At 37.8% G+C, this 27,360-nt stretch overlaps 1 protein-coding gene across 49 annotated transcripts in view; it reads left to right on the forward strand.

The window, feature by feature from the left end:
* The window catches only part of EYA4 (EYA transcriptional coactivator and phosphatase 4), a 384,171-nt gene that overhangs the window by 50,277 nt on the left and 306,534 nt on the right, over positions 1–27,360 (forward strand). For all 49 annotated transcript variants that reach the window (XR_014065663.1, XM_081530639.1, XM_081530645.1 and 46 more), the window contains one exon: positions 22,411–22,509. Coding sequence is in view for 33 of the 49 variants with exons in the window: in XM_081530639.1 (XP_081386765.1) it covers positions 22,477–22,509 (33 nt within the window). In the remaining 16 variants the exon portion in view is untranslated. The remainder of the gene's footprint in view (positions 1–22,410; positions 22,510–27,360) is intronic.

The following is a 27,360-nucleotide window of genomic DNA, read 5'->3' on the forward strand; positions in this document are numbered from 1 at the left end:
TAATAAACTTTTAGTTTTAGTTTGTAGTGTCAGAAAAAGTAAAGTATTATCTATAATCACAACTGCCTAAGATTAAAATACTTTATCAGTTAAGTCATTTGTTCGTTTGTAATGAGAAAGTTTCAAATGAAATACGTCTTAGCTTTCAATTTGTACCACTGTTTCAGGGTCTTGAGTTTAATAATATTGGTACAGTCTGCAGAAAGAAAAATGAGCATATTGCACATAAAAACTCCTTTGTTGATTTACCAAATCCAGACTTTGTGTTAGGTTTAATCTTGGCATGCACATTTTGTCTCTGGATTGATATGCAGTTGACTACAAGTAAATGTGACTATAGTCCGAGTACTCCATCTGACATTTGCCTAGTTCAGGTGTATATGAAAGACGCTTCAAAAGTGCTGCGATGAACACTGGGGAGATGCGTGTACCCCAATGTTCATCGCAGCACTGTTTACAATAGCCAGGACATGGAAGCAACCTAGATGTCCATCAGCAGACGAATGGATAAGGAAGCTGTGGTACATATACACAATGGAATATTACTCAGCCATTAAAAAAAATACATTTGAATTGGTTCTATTGAGATGGATGAAACTGGAGCCCATTATACAGAGTGAAGTAAGCCAGAAAGAAAAACACCAATACAGTATACTAATGCATATATATGGAATTTGAAAGATGGTAACGATAACCCTATATGCGAGACAGAATAAGAGACACAGATGCATAGAACAGTCTTATGGACTCTGAGGGAGAAGGTGAGGGTGGGACGTTCTGGGAGAATAGCATTGAAACATGTATATTACCATATGTGAAACAGATCACCATTCCATGTTCGATGCATGAGACAAATGCTCAGGGCCGGGGCGATGGGACGACCCAGAGGGATGGGATGGGGAGGGAGGTGGGTGGGGGGTCCAGGAAGGGGAACACATGTAAACCCATGGCTGATTCATGTCAATGTATGGCAAAAACTATTACAATATTGTAAAGTAATCAGCCCCAACTAAAATAAATAAATTTATTAGAAAAAAATTACTGAGGAGAACAAATTGGGAACATATATATATTAACATGAAGTGAAAGAGGATAACTTTGCTTACATAAGTTTTCTGTTGCATGTAAAAATTATTTTGGAGTATAAAACAATTAATACTATAAATATATGATTAGACTAATGTTTATGTGAGGTCTAAACAGTAGAGAAAATTTAAATCTCACTGGTAATTGCAAGATACTTGAAATTCCACGTATATGTATTATCTAGTGGTTTTACTTTAATTGTATTAGGCAGGTAATCATGTTACCTGGAAGCGGTCAGACAGACCTAGGGATTTCACATCATTTACTAATTGATGCTCAAGCAGACAGGGCAGAGGTACTTGAAAACAAACTCCCTTTGTCTCTGTCTGTCTGTCTTTCTTTCTCTGTTACCTCTTCTTTGATTTATGCTTTAATTTTAGAAATGTGCTTTTAAAAAGGAAAAGTGGCTGCAAATATAGCATACTGTATGTAATCAAAATGTATTTCTGTTTTCTAAAAAGAGGACTCCTCACAGCTACTTGTTAGCAGAGAGATGAAGTGGGTGCTGGGCAACCCAATGACAGATGGGGGCCCTTCCAGGGGACTTAGGAGGGAGTTGTAAACCAAGGGCTTAAATCATGAATTTTCAGACAGTAGAGGAGAGTTCTGCTCCATACATTGACAGGAAGTCCAATGAAGGCATAGCAAACCTCAAGTCCATCCAGGCACTTTATTCCTGACATTGAACAGGAAGCCTGGTAGCCCTTGAGTCATTGGAGAATAGCCAGTAAACCAGAAGTTCTGTTTTTCCAAATGAACACTCCTTGGGTTCATAAATCAGGGAACCCCTCAGAGAATTCAAGTCACATATTTGCTTTCTCAGGTTGATTTCTTTGTACAGTGGATACAAATGTGAGACTTACCTATTTTATGAATGCTCTATGGCATAAAATACAGTTAGGCATTTCCTTTTCTCTCCCAGGCATATTCTGGCCACCATTGTCCTCCAGTGCCCCAGCTCCCTTAACCGACTTCCTCTTATGTTTTGCTGCCTACCTGGACAAAAAAATCTACTTATCTTTCAAGGCTTAGCTCAAATGTCACCTCCTCTGGGAAGCCTTCCCAAAGCTCAGGCAGAATGAATTCTTTTCTCTCTGTAATACTATAGCACCTTATGTGGGCTATTAGTATAAGAGCACACTGTGCTGGGACTAATTTTATGTGAGTTTGTCTTCTAGAGAGATGCTGAACGCACCCGGGGGCAAGACTTTATCTGTCTCGTTCTGTAGCCCCAATGCCTGGGATATTGATGGAAATTCACTAGTTACCCTGTTGCCTACATATCTTCAAAGGATGTACATCCAAAGCCAGAAGACTACAAAGAATGGATCCTGTTTATAGTTTGGAAGCTAGTTCTTTTTTTGCATGTGATCATGGGAGCTAGTTCATTGGTTATATTTTATTCTAATTTATTTAAAGCTTTATTTGTACCAAAGTGTTACTGATATCCAGGGCTTCCTAGCAGAGGAAAAGATATGGCCACATGAACTGGTATTTTGAACAAACTGAAATTAAAACGGCAGATTCTAGTGGAGGTTTATACTTTTCTTACTTCTAGTTTTCTCTAGAAACAAACTTTGGCCTCCTTGGTTGATTTCTGTAGAGATACATTTCATGTTATTTTGAAGAGTTTTTAGCCCTCAGAATTATGGATTTTATCCGAGAGGAAGTACGTTCTGTGTTTATGTCAATGTTTCAAAATATGGGAACCAAAAATCCTAGAGATATTGTTAAAAGTATATGTGGCCATTTGGTGAGAGAAATTCAGTCTTTTTTTCAGGCATAATTTAGGAAGAAAAATTTCTGTTTAGTTTCTAGTGGTTTGTTTTCAGGCATTTTCCACAAAAAGATGAGCAAGACCCTTCAAAACCACCAGCTTGCTTATTTAGGGGAAGAAAAAAAGCCTTCTGGGTCCAAAAATAACATTAAATTAAAATGATTGTTTCCAATAGTTTCAGAAATTGTGGTTTTATTTCCTCGTATGAGTCATTTCTGAACGGAGTATGTGATTGTGCTACGCGGTGATGAAGCCTATTTGCTTGGTATTTTCGTAGGTCACATAATTTATCAGAGAATCAGATCAGGAGAGGAATTTAGCCTAACTCTCCATTTTGCAGATGAATCCTGAATTAGAGATGTTAAATGATTTATTCAAAAGGAAGCTAAAAAGAGAATCCTGTGCTGGAGAAACCCTAGTGCTCCCAACTCTACAACTTGCTGCCTTTTACTTTCTTTGTTTGAGTTCAACAAGGAGTTGCAAATACTGGAATCAGACGGCCTTTGTATGTATCCTCCCGGGCCTCCCTGCCGTTCATCAGCAGTGCACCCTTGGAGAAGTTCTTTACTGTCCTGCTTCAGCCACAGTTGCAGTGTGTGTCAACAGGGAGTAATAATAGTGCTTGCCTCATGGAATGTTGTAAGAAATAACTGAGTTTATACCAGAAAGACACTGAAAATGCTTGTATGTATATACATACATATATATGCATAACACACACACATATATATTGAATTAATTTATTTGAATAAATTGTTGAGTATATTTAATATTCAAAAAAGGGCTGTTAACCCTGCTGAAACAAGATTTTTTAATCAATTTTTTTAAAAAAAAATAAAAGTTATCATGTGTTTTGTAACATATTGATATTAAAACAGATACAATAGGAGGTCCTGTGAGGGGTCTGACTGGAATAGGCAAGGAGAGAGACTTCTGAAATGCTGATAAAGCCCTTTATCTTGATCTCATTGATGGTGAGGTGTGGGTTTTGAGGTAATACTTATCGACTGTCTACTTTTGATTTGCATATTTTACTGTGTGTCTGTTATACTTTACTGAAAAGTTTTAAAATACAGATATATTTATATAAGCTAGATGAACAAAAAGAATTTACAGTATAGCACAGGGAACTATATTAATATCTTATAATAAACTATGAAAGAAAAGCATCTGAAAAGTATATCCATATATGCATAAATTTATATGTCTCTAAATCACTTTGCTCTGCACCTGAAACTAACACAGTATTGCAAATCAACTGTACTTCAATAACCTAAAAAATTAACACATATATTTAACACAAAAATTGGGTGTCCCTCACTTTATGTATCTCTTCCATATCCCACAAATGAGGGCAAATGATTGTACATTGGTGTACTTCCTTTCGGACATTTTTTTCTATACACGTGTAAATGTAAGAAGTATATGGGATTGTAATTTATTTTTATTTTACATTTTTAACCCAAGATTGATTATCAGTTGTCTTAAAACTTGCTTTTGATTTGCTATATTTTGAATAGTTTTTGATATCAGTGCATGTAGTTTGGGGTACTTCTGTTTAATGTATGAATATGTTTTATACTTTAATTGATCTCTTCTTGATATATTTTTAAGTTGTTTGAAGATTTTTACTATTACAAAGTGTTGTATTCATGGAGTTTATGTATCATTTTGTATATCTGCCCCAAATTCCCATAGATAAAACTTTAGATGTAGGATTAATAGATGAAAGAGCATGTGCGTTTTTCATAAATGGTGCCAAAATACAAAGAGGTCATAACACCATGTATCCTTGTGAGGAGGTCTTTCTCATAAAGCCAAAGGCAATATTATATGCTAAGTTGAATGTTGTATTGTGCTTTGGTTAATAAAATGGCTTATAGCAGTAAATTCCTTGAGATTCACACACTAAATGGAAGAATTCATTGATAAGAGCAAATATTCTGTTAACCACATATGTAACAAATCCATGTTATATGTATCTGGCTTAAGGGTGGTCACTACTTCTTACATGCACACGTGTGCTTAGTCGCTCAGTTGTGTCTGACTCTTGTGACCCCATAGACTGTAGCCTGCCAGGCTCCTCTGTCCATGGGATTCTCCAGACAGGAATACCGGTATGGGTTGCCATTTCCTTCTCTACTCCTTATGTGAATGATTATTAATATATGTATTCATAGTTCTTAAACCACTTGGTAGGAAGAAAAAAACTCAGTGTGTGTAATATTCATGACATGTTTTTACTTAGCACCATAAAATATTTATAAGAATTGTTGAGAAGCTCTGTTATTGTTGAGGACTTATGAGGCATGGTATATTTTTATTCTGTTAAGAGCCAACTATGTGCCAGGCACAGTTGTAAGCACCTTACATATATTACTAGAGCATTTAAACATGTAGATGAAAGACTTAGACATTGTATTATGATAAATGAGATCACTCCATATTGAATCTGTTATTAAATATTACCATATGTCAAACTATCAACTGTATCTTATCGATGTTTTGATTTGTAAATCTGTGAAATGTCACAATCTAATATGAAAATTAAAGTGAAAACATCAAAATTCAGAAAATTGCTATTCAAGTCCTAGATAAATTATTATGACACGTGAAGTTTAAAGTGAAGTTTGTTAGTTAGGTGCTTTTCCTGTGAAAGTCTTATATGTAGAAAGTTCTGTCTCCAGAATATTCAGTTCTTATAATTTCTGGTTAATTAAGAGTCTGGCTAACCTTTAATGGTTATCTAGTACCTTAAGAGAGTAATCCAACTTAGAATAATAGCTAACTGATTCCTCCCAGTGTTGGATAAATATCGCTATCAATTTTTGTGAGGTTTTTTTCCTGCAGAATTTCCTGTTATTTTAAGGGATTCAATAGGACTTAGGCACATAAAACTGAAAATTATATTACTATGGGGAAACTGCTCTGTGCCTTTGAGAAAGAACTCTCTTGCTAACTTAAGTACTATATGTGTGTAGAATAGCTAACATTTTCCTCCCAAGAAATTTCATGTATGCAGTTAAAACACTCTTAAATTGATTAAGGATTTGTTATATATTTCCAGAAGCACTCAAGAGTACTTTTATGGTTATAAGAGTAGAGTGCATTAGAATGCCAGAAACCAACGAATACGCTAGAGGCCTTCAAAACCATGCCCAGCATTCCTGACTTTACCATATAAACACGCGGGACAGTCTAGAAAAACAAAACAACTCCCCTTCTCCCAAATGTAGGTAAGCCTGTGATGATAACACTTCAACTGGCTTGAATATTATTTGATACCTTTTCTGTTAGAAGTAATTTTTATTACTTAGAAAACGGAATGGCAAAGTTATAAATATGACTGATATTTATTTCTCAACTTAAGTATTATTTTACATCAGATTTGACCAGTTACCTTTATACATTTTGGAAAGTGGATTATATAGCTACTACAGTATTTTGCCTATTAATCAGGGAAGTTAAAAAGTCTTTTATAAATGTTGAATCAAAACTCACACTGCTGTGAGGGAATTAAATTTCAAGTCATATACTCCTTTTATAGGGTGAGAAACTGAAGTATGGAGAAATTACAAGGTTTTCCCAAAGCTATACATTGAGTCATGGCAGACATGGAAATCTGTGATTCTGTTTGCCTGATTAAGTCTAAAACTTCATAAAATTAAACTTATTTATTTCTTGACATGTGCCTTAGAAGTGTTTCATTATTTGCTTATTTGTTCATTCATTCATACGTTATACAGGAAACTATTTTTGCAAGATATAGTCTTAATGTAGGGACTATAAATAATTTGAATTTATGTATCTTAGATGTTTTCTTAAAAAAAACTCACTGTATTTTTCTTTTTCATGACCATGGAAAAAAAAAGAAAAGATTAAGACGTTAAAAACTGAGTTGGATTGTCTTTATTTAGGCCACAGCAGAGTCTATAAGTGCCTGAAGCATAGACACTGCATAGCAACTTGATTAGCTTCTTTAGGAGCTAATAGAGTTTGAGTATTTGAACAAGAACTTGGCTGAAGCCCCAGGTGGATACGGAACAGAGTAACAACCAGGAGAAACCACACCACCCCTCAAAGTACAGAAAGGACCTGCGTCCACATCTCTAACAACAGTATCTTTATATTTACTTTAATCAAGAGGGGGCTGGTTATTCTGCTTATGTCTCATCTTCCTGAGTTTCAAGTCTCATATTTTAAATTCTTTTTCATTGTGATCTTTTTCTTAACTCGTTTAACCAGTGTTTTCCCAAACTTGCTTCACCTGCTTCATTTTTTTTCCCCTCCATGCTATAAGAGTCATATTTAAAAAGCAAATAGTATTTCTCTGAGCCAGACCTCACTTCTTCTTGATGGAACAGCTTACATCACAAGTAGCTTCACATCAGCAGAGTATTGCATCTTCCCCCAGCACAGCACACTGTAACAGAGAATCCAAGGAATACAGGGCTGTCATCTACCCTCCACCTCTTCTACAGAGTGTTTACTCAACACAATTTTGGTTGGTTTATTTTCTTGTCCTTTTCTTGCAGTCCTGAAACTTAGAACTCAAACTTGGCTCCAGCTTTATGGCTCACCAGCTCTTCCCGTGTTCTTTACCAAGATAGTCTTGAGGCCCAAGAGCCCTTGGAGCCCTGGGGACTGAACAGACCCAGGCATGGCCAAGACCTAGGCAAACGAAACCTTCCTGCAGTTTAAAGATTAGTCTTTTTTTTCTTTCTTTTCTAGTTTTTCTAAAGAGATAATTTAGTGTTAAATGAACCAGCAAACAAACAAAACCCCTTGGGTCTTTCTAAAAGGAGCATTCTTATAGCTTTGAAAATTTATTGTTACTAATTTCCATTTCATCTAGTTGGATTTCTTTTGCATTTTTTTTTGTCTGGGTATGAATGTGATATTTGGTATACATTCATGATGACCTGGGGGCTTCCCAGGTAGCACTAGTGGTAAAGAATCTGCCTACCAATGCAGGAGATGTAAGAGACATGGGTTTGATCTCTGGGTCAGGAAGATCTCTGGAGGAGGAAGTGGCAACTGCTTCAGTATTCTTGCCTGGAAAATTCCATGGACAGAGAAGCCTGGTGGTCTACAGTCCATGGGGTCATAAAGAGTTGTACACAATTGAGTGACTGAGCACACACACACCATACTGATTTGTATTAATTTAATGTCAATTTGTAAATGAATGGTTTGAAAATAATGATGTACACTGACCTATTTCATATCCACCTTCCATTTAATGCATTTCTTAGGCAGTTATGCTTTTGTGGCTGACTGAATTCCCTCCTAATTCCTATTGGGAAACAAGGACTTTCTTATTAAAGATGTGGTCGTATTAACTAGGGGTACTTAACTTGAGGAAAAAATATTTAGGGATGACATAAATGATTGCACTTTTTAATATCTAGTATATAAGATACTTATTGTAGAATTTTAAGACTATTAAGATATTTCTTAATATCTAATATCTATGTATCTGCCATGCATATAAAAACAGGATTCAATTTGTGCTCTGTGAGCAGACCAGAGTGGAAGTTCTGAAAGGTAGATTTTTAAGACTAATAGATAAGGAAGAATCAAAAGAAGGAAAGAGGAGAAGTAGATGGTTCTATTCACTGAATCTAAGAAGCTTCAAGTATTGTGTCTACAAATTCATATGATGGGTCTGTTAATAAACCCCACTTACTTCTATACCCCTTATGATCCCAAGACAAAGAAGTAAGATTCTATGAATTTAATTCATAGTCTCTGTCTCTCTAAGTTTGCCTTTAAAATCATACTTTAGGGAAGCAAAGCATGGAATTGAACTGCAACATAAAATTTATTTGAGATTTTTTTCTGAATTCTTTCAGCTTTAACCTTTAGGAAATTCTTTGGATTACTAGATGCTAAATGGCAGATATGGTAAATGTGATTCTACTGTTAATGCAGTTACAAAGTCAGTGGATGCTTTTATATTCTGATGCTATAGGGAAATTTGAGAGAAAAGATATTCAAACTTTCTTGGAAAAAAACCTTTCTTGGATGCCTCAATTAAAAAATCTGGGTAAATAAAATTCTCTTTAGGTGTCCCAAATTTTAGGAAGGTAAAGAGCATTACATCTAATTAAATTCTTAACTGTTATTCTCTATAGACAGAGTTCAAGCATGAAACTTGTATTTCAGTTCAGTTCAGTCGCTCAGTCGTGTCCGACTCTCTGCGACCCCATGAATTGCAGCACGCCAGGAAACTTGTATTTAGGGAAGTCAAATTTACTGCTATATTTTATATCTCTCATATTTACTTTGTTATATATTGGATCCCCTATGCACAAAATAAATATGATTTTCAGGTGTCACACCTTCATTTCTGTGAAATTGGTAAGACAGAAAATTTTAGAGGAAAAGATAGATTTGTGTTGCTGCTATTGTTTTTGTTTTTATTTCTTTCTTTTATGGGGATGGGGTGCTTCCTGAGTTTTATCTTCTACTTCACAAATTGTTTCCTTAGCTGAATCTAATTGGCTGTTTATTTCATTCATTTCTTGTTTGAAATTTCAATGGATATATTTTTAAAAGCACTTTTACGGTTCTTTTCCAGATCTGTGTATTTATATTTTGCGATGCTTGGGTCCTTCAATTTTGTTTCTATTTCTTCTTTAATTATTTTAAGCATACTTATTATATGAGATTTTTCCGATTGTCATTAATCTAAAATTTTGGGGTTCCAAATCTCCTGTTGTTGCATCTGTTGTCTCTGTGGTGTTTTGTTTCCTGATGTAGCTTATCACTTTTGATGAATTTTTCTTTCAGAATCCTTTATGCCCTGTGGACCAGTTTTTCATTTGCTTCCCTGGAGTCTAGGGAATTCAAATCTCTGGCTCAATCTTGATTTTAATATTTTGGCTTGAGGTTTCCATGCTAGCGATGCAGTAACTATTTAGAATTACATTTGTGTGAGGCTAAGTTTGATTTGTCTCAATTATTTTCTCTTACTCTCTTCCCAAAGGCTCTTTCACCTGACAAACTTCCTTGTTGAGCTAGATGACAGGCTGAGTTGTCCTAGCTTTACTTCAATAAAAGAGACGAACTTCTCAGACTTCTTCCTTCCTGTGTTACCTCTTGGCTGTTGTTTTCTGCCCGTCTTTATAAATGAACATAAGGTCAGCAAAACAGTTATATGCAAACATATCTTTTCTGCTCAACTTTTTCATATCGCCAGTTTCTCCAGAATCCAGGTGTGACACCTGATAATTATATTTGTCTTAATGGTTACATATCAGTTGTATTTGCCTTATAAAGATTTGTCTTTCATGTAATCCCACGTATCCATCTTTTCTCTAGGCTTCTTTCAGTTGTGGTATCAGTCCAGGTTCTCCTGATTTCTTACTCAGATTATCACAACAGCCTTCAAGTTGCCTGCCCCTTAACTCCAGTCACTGATCCCTATTTTTCATAAATTTGAGGTAGATGTGTTGTTGCAATTATATCATATTTACCATTCTTTTTTGTGTTTCAAAGGTATCAAAGCAGTAATAACAAAGTGTGTGTATTCACTAGTATTTAGCATTTTACTCCTGCTTTTGCCATTTCAGAACTTCTCAGCATCCTGTTAACACTGAATGCCATTCCTTGCTCATGCTTTCTTTTCTGAAAATGTGTTCTCTTTCATGTACTCATCTATAATTTTGTTACTATAAACATCAGTTTCTCAGTGCTAAAGAAACCAATCACAATTTCTTTGCTATGTAGAATGGCAAACTCAAAAGAGGTAAAGGGTAATCTCACTTGATCAAAATATCAAAAATTGTTCATTTTTACAAACTAGTGTGAGTTCAGAAAATTGGTCCAACACGGGCTACTAACTGCCTATATATAGATAGTTAATGCAGTTCCTGAAAATAACTGATTAGTATAATATTCTTAGTTGACCAGAGTTAAAAATTATTTTCATAGAAATCAAATAAGTACAATTCTACTGTATAGCAAAAACTTAAAATATTTTAATTAATTATATGAAGAATGAATAAAACAGCAGAATTTTTCTTCCAGTCTGTCATTATTAAATGGCTTACATTTTTGAAATACATGATTTTATTTAATCCTAACAAAATATAATATAGGTATTATTATTGTTCCTATGTGATGGATGAAGAGGATGATATTCAAAGGTATTTATGAACTATCCCAAGGCCATAGAGTTATCCAGCAGGAAAGCAAGGAGTCACATATAGACTTGTTTTATTCCTAAAGCCTTTACTTTGTTGATGTTGTTGTTTAGTCTTTTACAACTTCATAAACTGTACAGGGTCCTCTGTCCATGGGATTACCCAGGCAAGAATACTGGAGTGGGTTGCCATGCCTTCCTCCAGGGTATCTTCCAAACCCAAGGATCAAACCTGCCTCTCCTGCTTTGCAGGTGGATTATTTACCCCCTGAGCCACCTGGGAAGCCCCTAAGTCTTTATTAGGAGTCACTGCATTTCTATTTCCTCCAGAAAGACATTTTTTAGACTTCTAGGGTCTAAAGAGGAGAGAAGAGCAGATGGTTTATTAAGAAAGGCTCAAATAGTTCTTTTCTGTCAGGCTACATAGTGATGGCACCCCACTCCAGTACTCTTGCCTGGAAAATCCCATGGACGGAGGAGCCTGGTAGACTACAGTCCATGGGGTCGCTAAGAGTCGGACACGACTGAGTGACTTCACTTTCACTTTTCCTTTTCATGCACTGGAGAAGGAAATGGCAACCCACTCCAGTATTCTTGCCTGGAGAATCCCAGGGATGGCGGAGCCTGGTGGGCTGCCGTCTATGGGGTCGCACAGAGTCGGACACGACTGAAGCGACTTAGCAGCAGCACATAGTTCTATGAACTATTATAGTAAGTGCAGAAAGCTCCACAGTTAGTGGAAGTTCAAATGTAGTATGGGAAGAACAACAAGGGGTGCATGAGAAGGAAAGTAGGTTACACAATATGTAGGTGTAATAAAAGTTGCCAAGCTCAGAATTCTTTGAGATGTTTCTGTGAGACTAGCTGGTTTCAATTATATCTGTGTTTTCTAAGTTGACTAGCCAACTAGCAACAATTAGCAAACACGAACAAAACAGATTACCTTGGCTGACCCTTACTGTCAAAAATCAAGTGATAGTAATTTATAATTCCAGGAAGATGGCTGCTATCAAATGAATCTGTGTATCACTAAGAACCCAAATGCGTGTGTGCTCGCTCAGTCGCTTCAGTCGTGTCTGACTCTGTGTATCTCTATGAACTGTAGGCTGCTAGGCTTCTCTGTCCAAGGGATTCTCCAGGCAAGAATATTGAAGTGGGTTACTATGCCCTCCTCCAGGGTATCTTCCTGACCCAGGGATTGAACCCGCGTCTCTTGCATCTCCTGCGTTGGCAGTCGAGTTCTTTACCACTAGTGTCAACTGGGAAACCATAATTATCATGAAATTCGGCTTGTTATCATTTTTTAGCATGAGAAATTAACCTCATTATTTCTAAACATTTTGTGTTAAATGGACCATTTTGCAAAATCCATGCCCTACCTTTGTAAACAGTTCAAAAATATCTCAGCATCTACTTTTTAGCTTGACTTCATTTAAAGAGATTGAAGTCAGACATTACCGTTCACCTAGATCTGTTTATTGGACACCTTTTCTGTTTTCCTTTTGTACAAGCAAGGACAAGAGTCATGTGCATGGTCACAGAATGCCCATCTTACCTTTCTGAACAGTTGGCCATAGAATTGGAGCTAGATGTTCTTTGTGCTGTTGGCTTCCCTCTCGGGCATGGTGCCTGAGCAGCTGGAATGAGCCAGTGCCTGACCCAGCTTCATAGACCCGTTAATGGAATTTGGAGGGCAATGAGGGGAACTTGGTGCAGAGGATGTAAAGGCAGTATCCTTCTTGACAGTTGATTCCAGCTATAATAACTCAAGAATGCAGTGGAAATAAAACTTGTTAGACCTCCTATACAATTGCAGTTTTATGCGAGGCAATCTCTTAGTAAAGGAGAAAATGTAATTGGCAATTATGAGGATTGCTCATGGAATCCAATGAAGCACTGAGCAACGATGCAGCAGGAAGAGCAGAGAGACAGGGAGGCTTCATGAGTAACAGGATCCAGGGACTTGAATTCTGCCAGGACTTTCTTGCCATCTCCCGTTTTTGCTTCTCTTTCTGGGTCAGCTCCTTTCTGTCTCTCCCTAGCAGATCAGCTTTTTACTTGTGGCAATAAAAAGCTCCCAAGTATTATATGCTAGAGATTTTGCCACTGATGGAGGAGTAGCCTGGTACTTTCTTGGGCCTACATCCTAAGCCATTGGAAGGGATAGTGACGAGTCATTAGACTGAAGTAATTTGATGTCACTGGAAAAGTCCTGGGGGACTTAATGTGTTATAAGATGAATATGGGTCAGTGTGATGTTCAAAAATGTATATGGGCTTCCCTGGTGGCTCAGCAGTAAAGAATCTGCCTGCCATGCAGGACTCGTGGGTTCAATCCCTGGAAGAGCCCCTGGAGAAGGAAATGGCAACCCACTCCAGTATTCTTGCCTGGGAAATCCCATGAACAGAGGAACCTGCAGGCAACAGTCCACGGGTTTGCAAAAGCACTGGGCGCCACTTAGAGACTAAACAACAACAATAGGTATATAAGTACCCTCATGCAAGCAAACCTTAGTTTTATACACAAATGTTTTTGAAAATTCATTTGCAATTTGATAATCTACAAGGCAAACAATAGATTAGCTGTTCTAAATGATAGAATATAATGGAATGACAGACACCTTGCCTTGGCCCAGAAGACTCTTCATGTGTAATGAATCCTCTAAAGCCCCCACCTAGGGTAGAATGGGGGCTGTGCCAGAGGTTATGGACAGAACTATCCACACACTTCCATCTCCACTGCAGAATCTGCACAGGAGCTAGAACAAGAGTTTGGGTGGGGTGCAGTCTTTCTATCTTACCCTAGGAATGTACTAGACATTTGGGCTTCCCAGGTGGCACTAGTGGTAAAGAACCTGCTTCCTAATGCAGGAGAAGCAGGTTCGATTCCTAGGTGGGTAAGGTCCCCTAGAGAAGGGCATGGCAACCCACTCCAGTATTCTTGGAGAATCCCATGGACAGAGGAGCCTGGTGGGCTATAGTCCATAGGGTCACAAAGAGTTGGACACGACTGAGCAATTTAGCAGACAGGCACACATACTAGGCATTGAGAGCATGGGTGGGGGAATGTAGTCTCTTTCCCTCTTCTTTTTTCTTTGCACTACAGCAAGAAGCAAACATAGCCTCTACTGTGCATGCACCCTCACAGGAGACTCCTGGTGGAATTCCCAGCCTTTGGCCCCAGAGCAGTGTGATAGTAGTGATAGGGCGAAGGGATGGCGAGGACTGTGGAATAAGGCCTGGACCACAGGGAGAAGGAAGATGGAGCTCTTCCTAAACTCCCACTTTGGGCCATGGCCCCAGGGAACAAAAGCATCTGACTTCTGGTCACCTGTCATTGGCAGAAAGATGTACTGCCAGAGCTGCAGTAGCACCAATGAAAGAATCTGGTTTATCCCAAGGAAGGGGCAAAGCTCTGGATTGTTTGAAGAGAACATAATCAGATCTTTATTTTAAAGCTATCACTCTGACTGCACCGTGAAAAATGAGGTCCAGGGAGCAGGATGGAGGGCCCTCAAGAGGCTGCTGCTTCAGTGTAGGGAAGGTGATGGCTTGAATTACTGTAGTATATCTGTAGTATATCTGTGAGGAAAGAAACATGGAGAGATTTGAGTGAATTCCATGAGGTATTGCTAGGTAGTTTGTTGAATGTGGAGAGGAGTGACAAGGAGTCGATGACAGGTGTTTGGCTTTAATAATCAGTGGGAGGCCTTGCCATCTGTGTATATAGTCCAGAGGAATAGCTCCCCCCACCCCACCCCATGCCAGCCCTGAAACAGGGAGCACCCCTTCACCCTTCACATTTGCCTTTATTCAGCAAGTGTAAGGGCTTCCCAGGTGGTGTGAGTGGTAAAGAATCTACCTGCAGTGAAGGTGATTCATGAGACTCAGGTTCGATCCCTGGGTCAGGAAGATCCCCTGGGGGAGTAAATGGCAACCCACTCCAGTATTCCTGCCTGAAGAATTCCATGAACAGAGGAGCCTGGTGGGCTACAGCCCGTGGGGTCTCAAAGAGTCGGACATGACTGAGCACACACACACACACACTCACACACACACACACACACACACACACACACACACACACACCCAAGGGAAAGCATGCCTGGACAGTCTAGTTTTTATTGATCGTTTGCTTAGAAAGACAGAGGATTAGGATTACATCACACAGCCTCTACAAACTCTTCCTACTTCTTTCAGCATCTTCTCTTTCTTGAAAGCACAGTGTCCTTTGCTATCTCTGTTACCATGACTAAGTCTCAGTATCTCATGCCATTTCTGAGAAATGTTTTAAACATTTGATATATAATCTCATTATATGTTTAAATTAGAAGCTTTGCTGATTTTTTTATTCTGATTTTCCATAGGACAGGAGTTTCCACCTTATGTCTAGTGCAAAGTTCAAGAAAAGGATATGATCAATTTTCTGTATATTGAAAACCTAACTTCAGAAGAAATAATCTAACACAGAATGAGTGAGGTCGCTATGATTCCTGTTCAAAATTTACCATTTTGGGGAGAATGGCCTTGAAATAGAGCTTGGAACTAAATTATTGCCTCATAAAACAGCATGAGGTTACTGTTATTCCTTAATTTTATATCTTTATTATGAGGTAATACTTCTCTTATTTGATTCGAAGAATGTTCTTGTCTTTTTCTCATGTATTTGTGAATACTAAATGTTAAAGGACTTAGCATAACAACCATTGCTAAATTATGATGTAAAATAATACTGTGTCTGCAATTAGCCCACATAGTTTTACTTGGTCCAGTAATATAAAATCACTGGGCTCATAATATTTTAGTACTTTAGAGTGTTTGGCAAAGAAATAAATTCATGTTACCGTAAAACAGTTAAACTAAGTAACAATCTCAATTTTAAGGATATATAAAGCAAAGTATTATGTTGTAACGTGGAACATTGATGCAAATAACTCCCCAACTGGAACATTAAGTAGATTCTGAAGCAGTGGTTAACAGAAAAAGGCTAGTCTTTGCTGTATTCTCTTATGCTTCAACAGTTTTCTGGCTGGCTTAATTTTTAATTTCACTTGAGTTAGCACCGGTGCCCAGAGATGGTGGTCCTCCTAGAATATGATCAGTTCTTTCCCAGTGATTGATATCCTTAATTTAATTCTTGTGTATCTTTTCTGGGAATACTACGTTTAAACCTTCAGTTCAGTTAAGTTGCTCAGTTGTGTTTGACTCTTTGAGACCCATGGACTGCAGCATGCCAGGCTTCCCTGTCCGTCACCAATTCCCGGAGCTTACTCAAACTAATGTCCATCGAGTCTGTGATGCCATCTAACCATATTATCCTCTGTCGTCCCCTTCTCCTTCTGCCTTCAATCTTCTACATTTAAACATTGATCACATCTTAATATCATTATGATCATTGTACATGTGTTTTGGGTTGAATTGTTTTTCCCAAAAGATAGGTTTAAGTCTAACCACCTTACTTGTGAATGCTGCCTTACTTAGAAATAGGGTCTTTGCAGATATAATCTAGTTAAGATGAGATTTGACCAGATTAGAGTGGGTTCTAGTCCAATGGCTTGGTGTACTTGTAAGAATAGGGAAATTTGGACAGAGAGATGTACATACAGAGGAAGTTCTTTGGAGAGATAGGCAGGGAGAATGTTGTGTGATGGCCACACTAAGATGCATCTACAAGCCAAGGGATACTAAGTATTGCTGGCAAACACTAGAAATTAAGAGACAAAGAATGAATGATTCCTTTCTAGAGCCTCCAGAGAGGGTGTGAACCATCCACTGTGTTAATTTAGGACTTCGTACTGTCAGAACTATGAGAGAATAGATTTCTGTTTAAGCCACCTAATCTTAGTACTTTATAACAGCAACTTTAGGAAACTAAAATGACATGAGTCAGTTCAGTTCAGTCGCTCAGTCGTGTCCGACTCTTTGCGACCCCATGAATCGCAGCACGCCAGGCCTCCCTGTCCATCACCAACTCCTGGAGTTTACCCAAACTCACGTCCATCGAGTCAGTGATACCATCCAGCCATCTCATCCTCTGTCGTCCCCTTCTCCTCCTGCTCCCAATCCTTTGCAGCATCAGGGTCTTTTCCAGTGAGTCAGCTCTTTGCATCAGGTGGCCAAAGTATTGGAGTTTCAGCTTTAACATCAGTCCTTCCAATGAACACCCAGGACTTATCTCCTTTAGGATGGACTGGTTGGATCTCCTTGCAGTCCAAGGGACTCTCAAGAGTCTTCTCCAACACCACAGTTCAAAAGCATCAATTCTTCGGTGCTCAGCTTTCTTTATAGTCCAACTCTCACATCCATACTTGACTACTGGAAAAACCATAGCCTTGACTAGACGGACCTTTGTTGGGAAAGTAATGTCTCTGCTTTTAAATATGCTATCTAGGTTGGTCATAACTTTCCTTCCAAGGAGTAAGTGTCTTTTAATTTCATGGCTGCAATCACCATCAGCAGTGATTTTGGAGCCCAAAAATATAAAGTCTGACATTGTTTCCGCTGTTTCTCCATCTCTTTGCCATGAAGTGACAGGACTGGATGCTGTGCTCTTAGTTTTCTGAATGTTGAGCTTTAAGCCAGCTTTTTCACTCTCCTCTTTCACTTTCATCAAGAGGCTTTTTAGTTCCTCTTCACTTTCTGCCATAAGGGTGGTGTCGTCTGCATATCTGAGGTTATTGGTATTTCTCCCGGCAATCTTAATTCCAGCTTGTGCTTCCTCCAGCCCAGCGTTTCTCATGATGTACTCTGCATAGAAGTTAAATAAGCAGGGTGACAATATACAGCCTTGACATACTCCTTTCCTGATTTGGAACCAATCTATTGTTCCATGTCCAGTTCTAACTGTTGCTTCCTGACCTGCATACAGGTTTCTCAAGAGGCAGGTCAGGTGGTCTGGTATTCCCATCTCTTTCAGAATTTTCTACAGTTTGTTGTGATCCACACAGTCAAAGGCTTTGGCATAGTCAATAAAGCAGAAAAATAGATGTTTTTCTGGAACTCTCTTGCTTTTTCGATGATCCAGTGGATGTTGACAATTTGATTTCTGGTTCTTCTGCCTTTTCTAAAACCAGCTTGAACATCTGGAAGTTCATACTATGTTATAAATAAATAATAGGCTACATTTGATTATAATAGTCACATTATTATTTTATTGTCGTGTATGTGTGCTCAGTTGCTCAGTTGTGGCTGACTCTTTGTGACCCTATGGACTGTAGCCTGCTAGGCTCCTCTCTCCATGGAATTTTCCAGGCAGGAATACTGGAGTGGATTGCCATTTCCTTCAGGGGATCTTCCCAACACAGGGATTGAACCCAGGTCTCCTGCATTGGTGGCAGATTCTTTACCATTTCAGCCACCAGGGAAGCTGAAAATTTAATGTTGAGATTGGCCCACCAGGTATTGTGTCAGGCAAATAGGAAAATACCTGGTGGACTAATCTCAATATTAAATTTTTTGAAAAGTTGCAATACTCTACCTGAAAAGCACAGCATTTTTCTTAAAATAGCCACACATTTGAGACAGAATTTTCAAAATTAAGTTATATGGCTGTTTATACTTGTTGTTTGCATTGTCAAATACATTATGTATGATTTCATCCACCATTAATTTTGTCATTCATTCAGTTAATATTTGTTAACCACGTAATGCTCGCCAGACACTGAGCTAGGTGCTGTAGATGACACTAATAAATAGGATAAAGAATACTTGCCTTAAAGAAATTACTCTGGTTTTGAGATATATTTCCTAGAGAAAGACACAGAGTTGACTTGGAGATAGAGTCTACTACTTGGAAAATTCCCTTTCATTGTTTGCTGTGCTTTTAACTGATCTTGTGAAATCATTTCAGCATCATTTGGTTTTACTTACCCTGTGTTCCTGTATTATGGTGGAAAAAAATAAAATATAATTTATTGCAAACAGGCAATAAAATCAACAATAATCAAAGTATGTGAAGCCAAAGATATAATTCTTTATCAAATTATGTATATTTTTAATGTTTCTTTTTAACCAATACCCAAATAAACGCTAGGTTTACATTAGTATTAGCATAGCTAAAATTTTGTGTTCCAATTTTTTTTACTTACTATATAATCAGTATTTTTTGCTTTTCATGTCATTTTTATAATTTTACTTTTGATCTTTGCATTTACATTAAATTTATTGACCATAATTTGTTTAATCGATGGTCTGCAAAGATGAAGCTACATCTAATTTTTATTATCATGAATGCCACTGTAGTGAATACCTTGTCACTTTTGGAAGGAAATAGTTTACTCCCGAGAAAAGTTGATACATTGCGTAAAAGAGTTTAAACATATTTTAAAATGCAGTGACAGACTGCTTTCTAAAAATATTAGAAAACTTGGCATTATCAGTGGCAGTTGAATGAGGACACCATTTTCACTCTATCCTTTCTGACACTGAGTATTAATAATATTTAAAATGGTTTAGTTATTGAGGATGTGTATAGGAATCCAAACTGTATACTTGTTGCTTAAGTTTGCATATTTTAGCAATTGTGAAAGTGAATACTTTTTCGAATATCTGCTTATTACTTACATTTTAAATAATGATTTTTCATATCTTTGCTTAGTCATTTAATAGTTCCTTAAACTTTGTCTTAGCAATATTTTTGTTTTAAAAGTCATCTTTATAACATTTATTGAAGATATTTTTCATAATCTGTTGTGTCTTTTTACTTTGCGGGCCATTTTTCTCTATTCAGAAATAAAAAGTTTTGGTTTTGTTTTTACATAGCTGGATTTAGTGCTTTTTCCCTTGATACTCTGGTATACAGTATTTTTGCCATTCATCTTACCCATCTATTAGAATGAAAAGGAACACCAGATTCCCCCTTTAAGAGAGTACTTGGCTAATTTATTATCCAGGTAGTAGGGAGAAAATGGCTGTAAAGGAAATAATCCATCACAGTTTCTTCCTGGAGGAGAGAGGAAGGGCTCATGATGCTGGCAGGTGTAGAATCTTAGCAGTGTAGCATCAGTTGAACTAGTGGCTACATTTCCTAAGTTGTGCACCTTATCCAAGGCAAGGGTGGGCCAGAGTGGTCGGGCCAAGGATCAGGAGGTCCGCTCGGATGGGAGGAGCAAGCCAGAGATCAGCAAGAAGCAGGACAGGGAGGGAGAACCAGATGTGATGCGAGGGTCTGTAAGGAGATGGGGGAGAGTAGGAGAAGAAAGACTAAGGTGCGAGGTGAAAAGGAAAGAGCTGGGCTTTTTCCCATCACCATTTCTCAGGGCCACCTCCAACACACAAAAATGACATCTTTAAATGTAAAACTCCCTGCCTACCTATCTCCCTAAATTCAGATGTATACTGTAACACCTTTCAGGATGTTAATATCTACCCTTCCTCATCCCCATCTTAAATGCCCTTTAAAATAGTGCTTTTCTTTAAAAATGACACCTTTCTGGTTTTGGAGTATTTGTAATCAGTTTCTTACTGAGACTGTCACAATACATACATATAAGTTGCCATTCCCATTTTATGACTTTTAAAAATTTAAAAATTAAAATTAGAGAAAATTTTAGAAAAGAATCTTTGATTTGTATGTCTGTGTTCGTGTATGCGTAAAACAATGTACACTTTAAAATGTCTTATATTCTAATAAGGAAAGTAACCAGTTTATTAAAGATTGTACTGCAGGGCAGAAAAGAAAAGAAACTAAAACCACGTTTCTCTAGTAGTAGTAGGGAATACTTAAAACCAAGTAAAACCCCTCCAATATGTTGAATGTTCTGTAAAGTGAAGTGGGAACATGTTGTTTCTGCAAACTGGAATGGTTATTTTTCACTTAAATGATATCTTCAAAAACTTTTGATGTCTCCAAATATTCCTTGAAATGTAAGTTTAATAATTTATATCTGTGTTTATGCCTATAATGAACACTTTTTAATGGAGATCTTTTTATAAACTCTCATATTCTTTTAATTTTATTTTAGAATTAGAATATGAAGGGCTAGAAATGTATCATTGCTAATTTAAAGTGCATTTCATAGATTAGTGAGCTTGAACATTGTTTTGTGGTAATTGGCATTTTTCTGTAGGAGTGCATATGCTTTTCTGTTGAGATTGTAAGAGCTCTTTATTATGTTAAAGGTGTTAGCTTATTATGATTGATATTTGCAGAGATACTTTTTATATTTTCATGTATCTTTTAATTGTGATTAATTGTGTGCATGTGTGGGGGGAACTCAAGGGGTGTTTGGCTTTTTTTGTGTTATATTCCATTGCTTCTGTTATGTAAGTCTTCTCTACATGGGAATTTAAAATATATATGTCTGTTTTTCTTAGGGTATTTTTAGACTTCAGTTTGCCTGGAAAATTTTTAATGTATGGTATCAAGTAAAGATGAATTTTGAGTAGTTTACTGACCAGTTTTTCTTCTTACATATTCCTGTAATACCTTTTTATCGTGATAGTCTTGTTTTCATTCTTTTTTAAAAATTGTGCATGCATTTTATAACATTATATTTTTTAGAACAGAATATGATCATCTGGCAATTGAGACAAATTTTCCTGTAGTGTAGAGAGCTGTCATATTAAAATACACATTATATTTTTTCAATTTTATGTTCTTCAGAAAATGAATGGCTAATGCAGACTTTTGGAGAAGGAAATGGCAACCCATTCCAGTATTATTGCTTGGAGAATCCCATGGACAGAGGAGCCTGTTGGGCTACAGTTCATGGGGTCTCAAAGAGTTGGACACGACTGAACGACTAACACAAAACGCAGACTTTTAATTTTTAATCTGTCAATTGCTTAATGACAGACCTCTCTCAGCAAAATAGCACACCGGGTGTTTACTACACCCTGAGTCTCTGAAGTTGTCCTCAGATGCTTTTGTTTAGCTGCAGGATGCCTAGTTCAGTTCAGTTACTCAGTCACGTCTGACTCTTTGCGACCTCATGAACTGTAGCACGCCAGGCCTCCCTGTCCATCGCCAACTCCCTGAGTTTACTCAAACTCATGTCCATTGAGTCGGTGATGCCATCCAACCATCTCGTCCTCCGTTGTCACCTTCTCTTCCTGCCCTCAATCTTTCTCAGCATCAGGGTCTTTTCAAATGAGTCAGCTCTTCCCATCAGCTGGCCAAAGTATTGGAGTTCCAGCTTCAACATCAGTCCTTCCAATGAACATCCAGGACTGATCTCCTGATGCCTAAGTAGCTGTTTTCTTATCTCGGTATTACTATGACATGATTTTCAAGGTCATCATTTCTATCAGATATGAGGACAATACTAAGGAATTTTGGTCTTGAAAAATAACACCTCTACAGATTATTATTACATAAATCAAAGTTTTGGTAATTTTACAAACAATTTTAAAAGATAACTTTTTCATTTTTCCACTTTGTTTTCATCCTTTTGTTTCAGATAGTCCATTTTTAATTGGAGGAAGCTGCTTCTACTTGGGAGTGGCAGGAGAAGTAAGAAAACCACATGGAAGACTCCCAGGATTTAAATGAACAATCCGTAAGTCTTAATTCAATCTCAGTTTTACTGAAAAATGTTGTGATAAGATGACTCAAAATCATACTGGAAAGGGATATATTGTAAAAAGCAAGTTTTTGTTAAACATATTTTTAGTTAAATTTTGAATCCTCTTTCAAGATCATAAAACATACCTTTGGAAATGTATACTGTTTCTGCTTAATGATATCATATTTTGAGGTCTTCCTTGATTGTCTTCTTGTAAAGACACTGATAGAAAGATGAGGGCATTGAAGTTGTGCAAAGTGGTTTTTACTGTCTAAACAGTTTTACACACTTCCTTTATTGGGTTTTATTCCAGAGGTACTTGGATGGTGCATGTGGGGTTGAATGTCAGAAGTATGCAAGGTGAGGCATATCACTTGCATGCCTGTTGTTCACTTTGAGGATGGTGACCACAGTCCTGAAGGGATTTCCTTATTTTGCTAAGGTCTTTTCAGGGCTTCCCTGTGGCTCAGCTGGTAAAGAATCCACCTGCAATGCGGGAGACCTGGGTTCTATCCCTAGGTTGGGAAGATCCTCTGGAGAAGGGAAGGCTGCCCACTCCAGTATTCTGGCCTGGAGAATTCCGTGGACTGTATAGTCCATGGAGTCGCAAAGAGTTGGACACGACTGAGCGACTTTCACTTTGCCCAGGGAGGAATGCACGAGATTGGTGGCAACCATTCTAAAATTCAAATTTCTCAATGGGAAAGGGCTTATGTAGCCTTTCCTCCTAATTTATTAGTAGTGTCTTCGTGACACTAGTCCTTCAGTGTGTGCAGTGGGAGTCAGTGGGAGGTTCTCCCTTCACTCCCCACTCCCACAGTACAGCCAACTGCATCCAAGCTGTTCTGTCCACAGACAGTTAGTGATGTCACAAATGAGGAGATGTATACTTACTTTGTGTGTATTATTTGCTTGTATGATCATGACTAGATCTTAGAATCTTATGTTGCCATCAGGCAATAAAGGACAATGTATTGATTATAATAATATGGTTCTGGAAATGATTTCTGAAATGAGTTCAATTTTAAAATTCAGAGTAATGTACGTTCTTATGTATAGATGTCATTCCAAGTTATTTTGTTTTCTGTTAGTGTTTCATGACATGATAATTGCGTTTTTAATTTATAGACAGATATGACCATTGTCTAATGTCTTTATATATTATATTATTATTTAATTTCACCTGGTATCATTGCAGGAAAAATGTAACAAAAAATTACAAAGACCATTAAAGAATTCGTCAAATAGTAGAGATTATTCCGCAAAAATTGCCTGAGTTTTTACAAAAGTAAACAAAAGGCAGTTAGGAAGCAGGGGCTTCAAAGTAGTTTTTTAAAATGCTGGTTATTGAACTTAAATATTGGTAGCATGGGCTCTAGTGAAATGGATGGTAGTCAGCATGATGATATGTCACCCATGCCATTCATTGCCTGTCTTTTGATCCCAGTGGCATCCGAGGTCTGTAAGTGTGACCATGTACCTGAGTGAATGATGACGTCATCTTAGTGGCGACGCTTCGTGAGAGGGCTACTGTCCATCTGTACTTTGTTCTGATGCACCGGGCGTTACTTAAAAGTTTGTGTCTATCTGTGTAAGAATGTGTGTGTGTGTGTGTGTGCATGCGTGTGTATGTGAGCTAGATTGACCTACTGTCCCTGTTTTCCAGGGACCCAGGAGTTTCCTGTGACTGGGAACTTTCAAAGCTAAAGCCGGTAGGGTCCGTGCAAACCAGGATGATCCAGTTAATTACTTGAGGGTGTGTGTGTGTATACTTAAGAACAAATTTTTGATTCAGCACAGTTAAATGAAGCTAAAGACAATATAGTCTTAGGTTTAACATTAGAGTGAGGTTATTACACAAGATGCTTCATATCACCTTTTACAAAATGAAACCCAACCCCTGTAAATCATACAGGGTTTACTCCTAGTGATATTTTAATGCTGTGAAATTTGGTATTTTTAAAAAAATTAAGTTCTCCGTGTTGTTCATGTGCAGCCAGGTTTGAGAATCAGAAATCTTGAGTGACCAACCTTTTGGTCTTTCAGCTCAAACCCAGCTGCTGAATTGGTGGTAGGAATGAGAGAGATTTTGAGAGAAGGAAAGATTGCTCTCATTCTCCATTCTTTTTCTCCCTCCCCAGTACTGAACTCTCCCCCTGCATATGATGATCCGACCAGAGTCAGAATGGAAGCCTTTGCTCTCTGGTCATCAGGAGTGGGTTCGTCTGGTTTAACCCACAGGAAATGTGAAGTTTGTGTCAAGGATTCATGGCTTAATGGCTTTAATTTTGTAAACATCATAAATCCTTCTCCATCAGCATCCTTAGACTTAGCAGAACATACAGGCCAATCTGTTCATCTTGTTCATGTGTAAAGGGATGCTTGGGACTCTTTAAGTCCCAAGTCAGAGTTGGTACTTCACAACAGTCTTCTGACTCCAAGTCCAAAGCTTTCCGCATTACGTCCACATGCCTTAAATGCATTTGAATTTTCTTGTTTGGACTTTCATCACCATAGAATAAACTCCCATTAGGGTGAAATGATTCCTATTTGAATGAAATCTTTAAATGACTTTAAATCTTGCAGAGTATATTGATTAGTGTCTCAAAGCTTTTTGAAAAAATGCTTGGCATTTATTAAGATATAGGACAAATAGGCTGAAATTTTTTAAAAGTTCATAATAAAATGAAAGAGAATTTACTTATATCATAGCTATTTTACTTCAAAAGAAGTTTTTTCTCTAAGCGTAGATGTAGCAAGAGGTGTCATTTATTGCACATTTTATGCTCAGCTAGCATTTTCTGTATGCTGTCTTCAATCCTTACCATATCCTTGCTTTGTCTTTGTTATGGTCACCATTTTACAGATAAGAAAACTGTGGGTTAGAGAATATTATGGTCAACCAGCTTTAACGTAGCAGAGATTAGAATCAAACCTATTTTTCAGTTCAGTCGCTCAGTCGTGTCTGACTCTTTGTGACCCCATGGACTGCAGCACGCCAGGCTTCCCTGTCCATCACCAACTCCTGGAGCTTACTCAAACTCATGTCCATCAAGTTGGTGATGCCATCCAACCATCTCATCCTCTGTCATGCCCTTCTCCTCCCACCTTCAATCTTTCCTAGCATCAGGGTCTTTTGCAATGAGTCATTTCTTCGCATCGAGTGGCCAAAGTACTGGAGTTTCAGCTATTTTTATCTGGCCCTAAAATCAGTTGGTTTTAATGAGTATGTGTGTTCATTCTTGCAAATTCAGCTGCCTTCCAGGAGACATAGCTGCCTTGGAGCACAAGGGTCTGTACACTCAGCAGATAAAAACTGAACTGAATCCACCAGCTTTTCTCTCCCAGTTTTTCCCCCTTTCTCCTCTCTTCCATCTCAGTGGATGGCATCATCAGCTACTGAGTAAGTTCATTTGGAAAACTGAAAGTCATCCTTTTCTCCTTCATCCCCATTTCAAAATCCTATCCATTCTTAATTTTTAGTATCTCTCAAAGTTGTTCTCTTGGTTCCAAATCCTTATTTTGGATCTTTATTTTTATCGCCTGTATTTTTCTGCTTTAAGCTTTTTCTAGAGTGGTCTTCATAATTTACATATCTAAAGTGAAATTCGCTCAGTCCAGTTGTGTCCAACTCTTTGCGACCCCATGGACTATACAGTCCATGGAATTCGCCAGGCCAGAATACTAGAGTGGGTAGCCTTTCCCTTCTCCAGGGGATTTTCCCAACCCAGGAATTGAACCCAGGTCTCCTGCATTGCAGGCGGATTCTTTACCAGGTGAGCCACAAGGGAAGACCAAGAATACTGGAGTGGGTGCCTGTCCCTTCTCCAGCGGATCTTCTGGACCCAGGGATTGAACCGGGGTCTCCTACGTTGCAAGTGGATTCTTAACCAACTGAGCTATCAGGGAAGCCCTTTACATATCTAATCCCATCCTTATTCTACTTAATAACCTTCACAGGCTCTTTCTTGCCTTCAAGAGAAAAATCCCAAGTGTGTAGTAAAGCACTCAGACTTCATTGCTTGCCTGTATCTATAGTTTTAGTTTTGGCTTCTCTTGGTTCCCTGAATATCGCAGGCTCTCTGTGGCTTCTATGTCTTTGCTAGTACTCTAGCCTCTTCCCAGATGAGCCTCCTCCTCACTGGAGAACATGTAAATCTTCAAGACTCGCTATTGGTTTCGCTCCCTCGAGTAAGGCTCTCAGGTTTCCTCCTTCTTCCCCAGGCAGTCAGCTGAGCTGGGTCAGGGGCCCCCGCACTGTGCTGCTGTACCCTTTGGCATTTACCTCTCTACCCCAGGACTTACCCCATAGAGCTGAAATCTTATCTGTTTATTTGCCTCTCTACTAGATTATGAACTACTTAAGAGTAATAATGGGTCTTGATCAACTTGTATCCTTCCTTCTTAGCACAATTCTTACTGACATTCAATAAATGTTTTCTTCAAAAGCTTTTATATACTGTTAGTAAGGTATGTTAGTGAATAGACTGACAAATTTTAGAAAGCCAAGATGTTATTCTCAGAATGGATTACTGACTCATGAATTCATGTATCACTTATTTAAAACAGTTGCGTATAACATGTAACACTAGTTTAACAGAGTGTGATCAAAACAAATTTTGGTCCTTAGTATTTTTTTTTTTTTTTGCGTTTATCTGGATTACTTTTTGCGTCTGGTTTAGAGGCTCTAGGAAATTTTAAGAGGTACAGTTAAAGTAAAATTTAACTTTCATATTTGAAGTTCTTTATTAGAACTTTATAATTACTTAGAAGCAGTTTGTTATATCCAATTATAGCTCACTACAGTTTTTAATGACATGTTGCTTTTATTAATAGAAATAAACA

Source organism: Giraffa tippelskirchi, chromosome 9 (assembly GCF_054371585.1).
Source record: "Giraffa tippelskirchi isolate mGirTip1 chromosome 9, T2T-mGirTip1v1.2.pri, whole genome shotgun sequence".
NCBI lineage: Eukaryota > Metazoa > Chordata > Mammalia > Artiodactyla > Giraffidae > Giraffa > Giraffa tippelskirchi.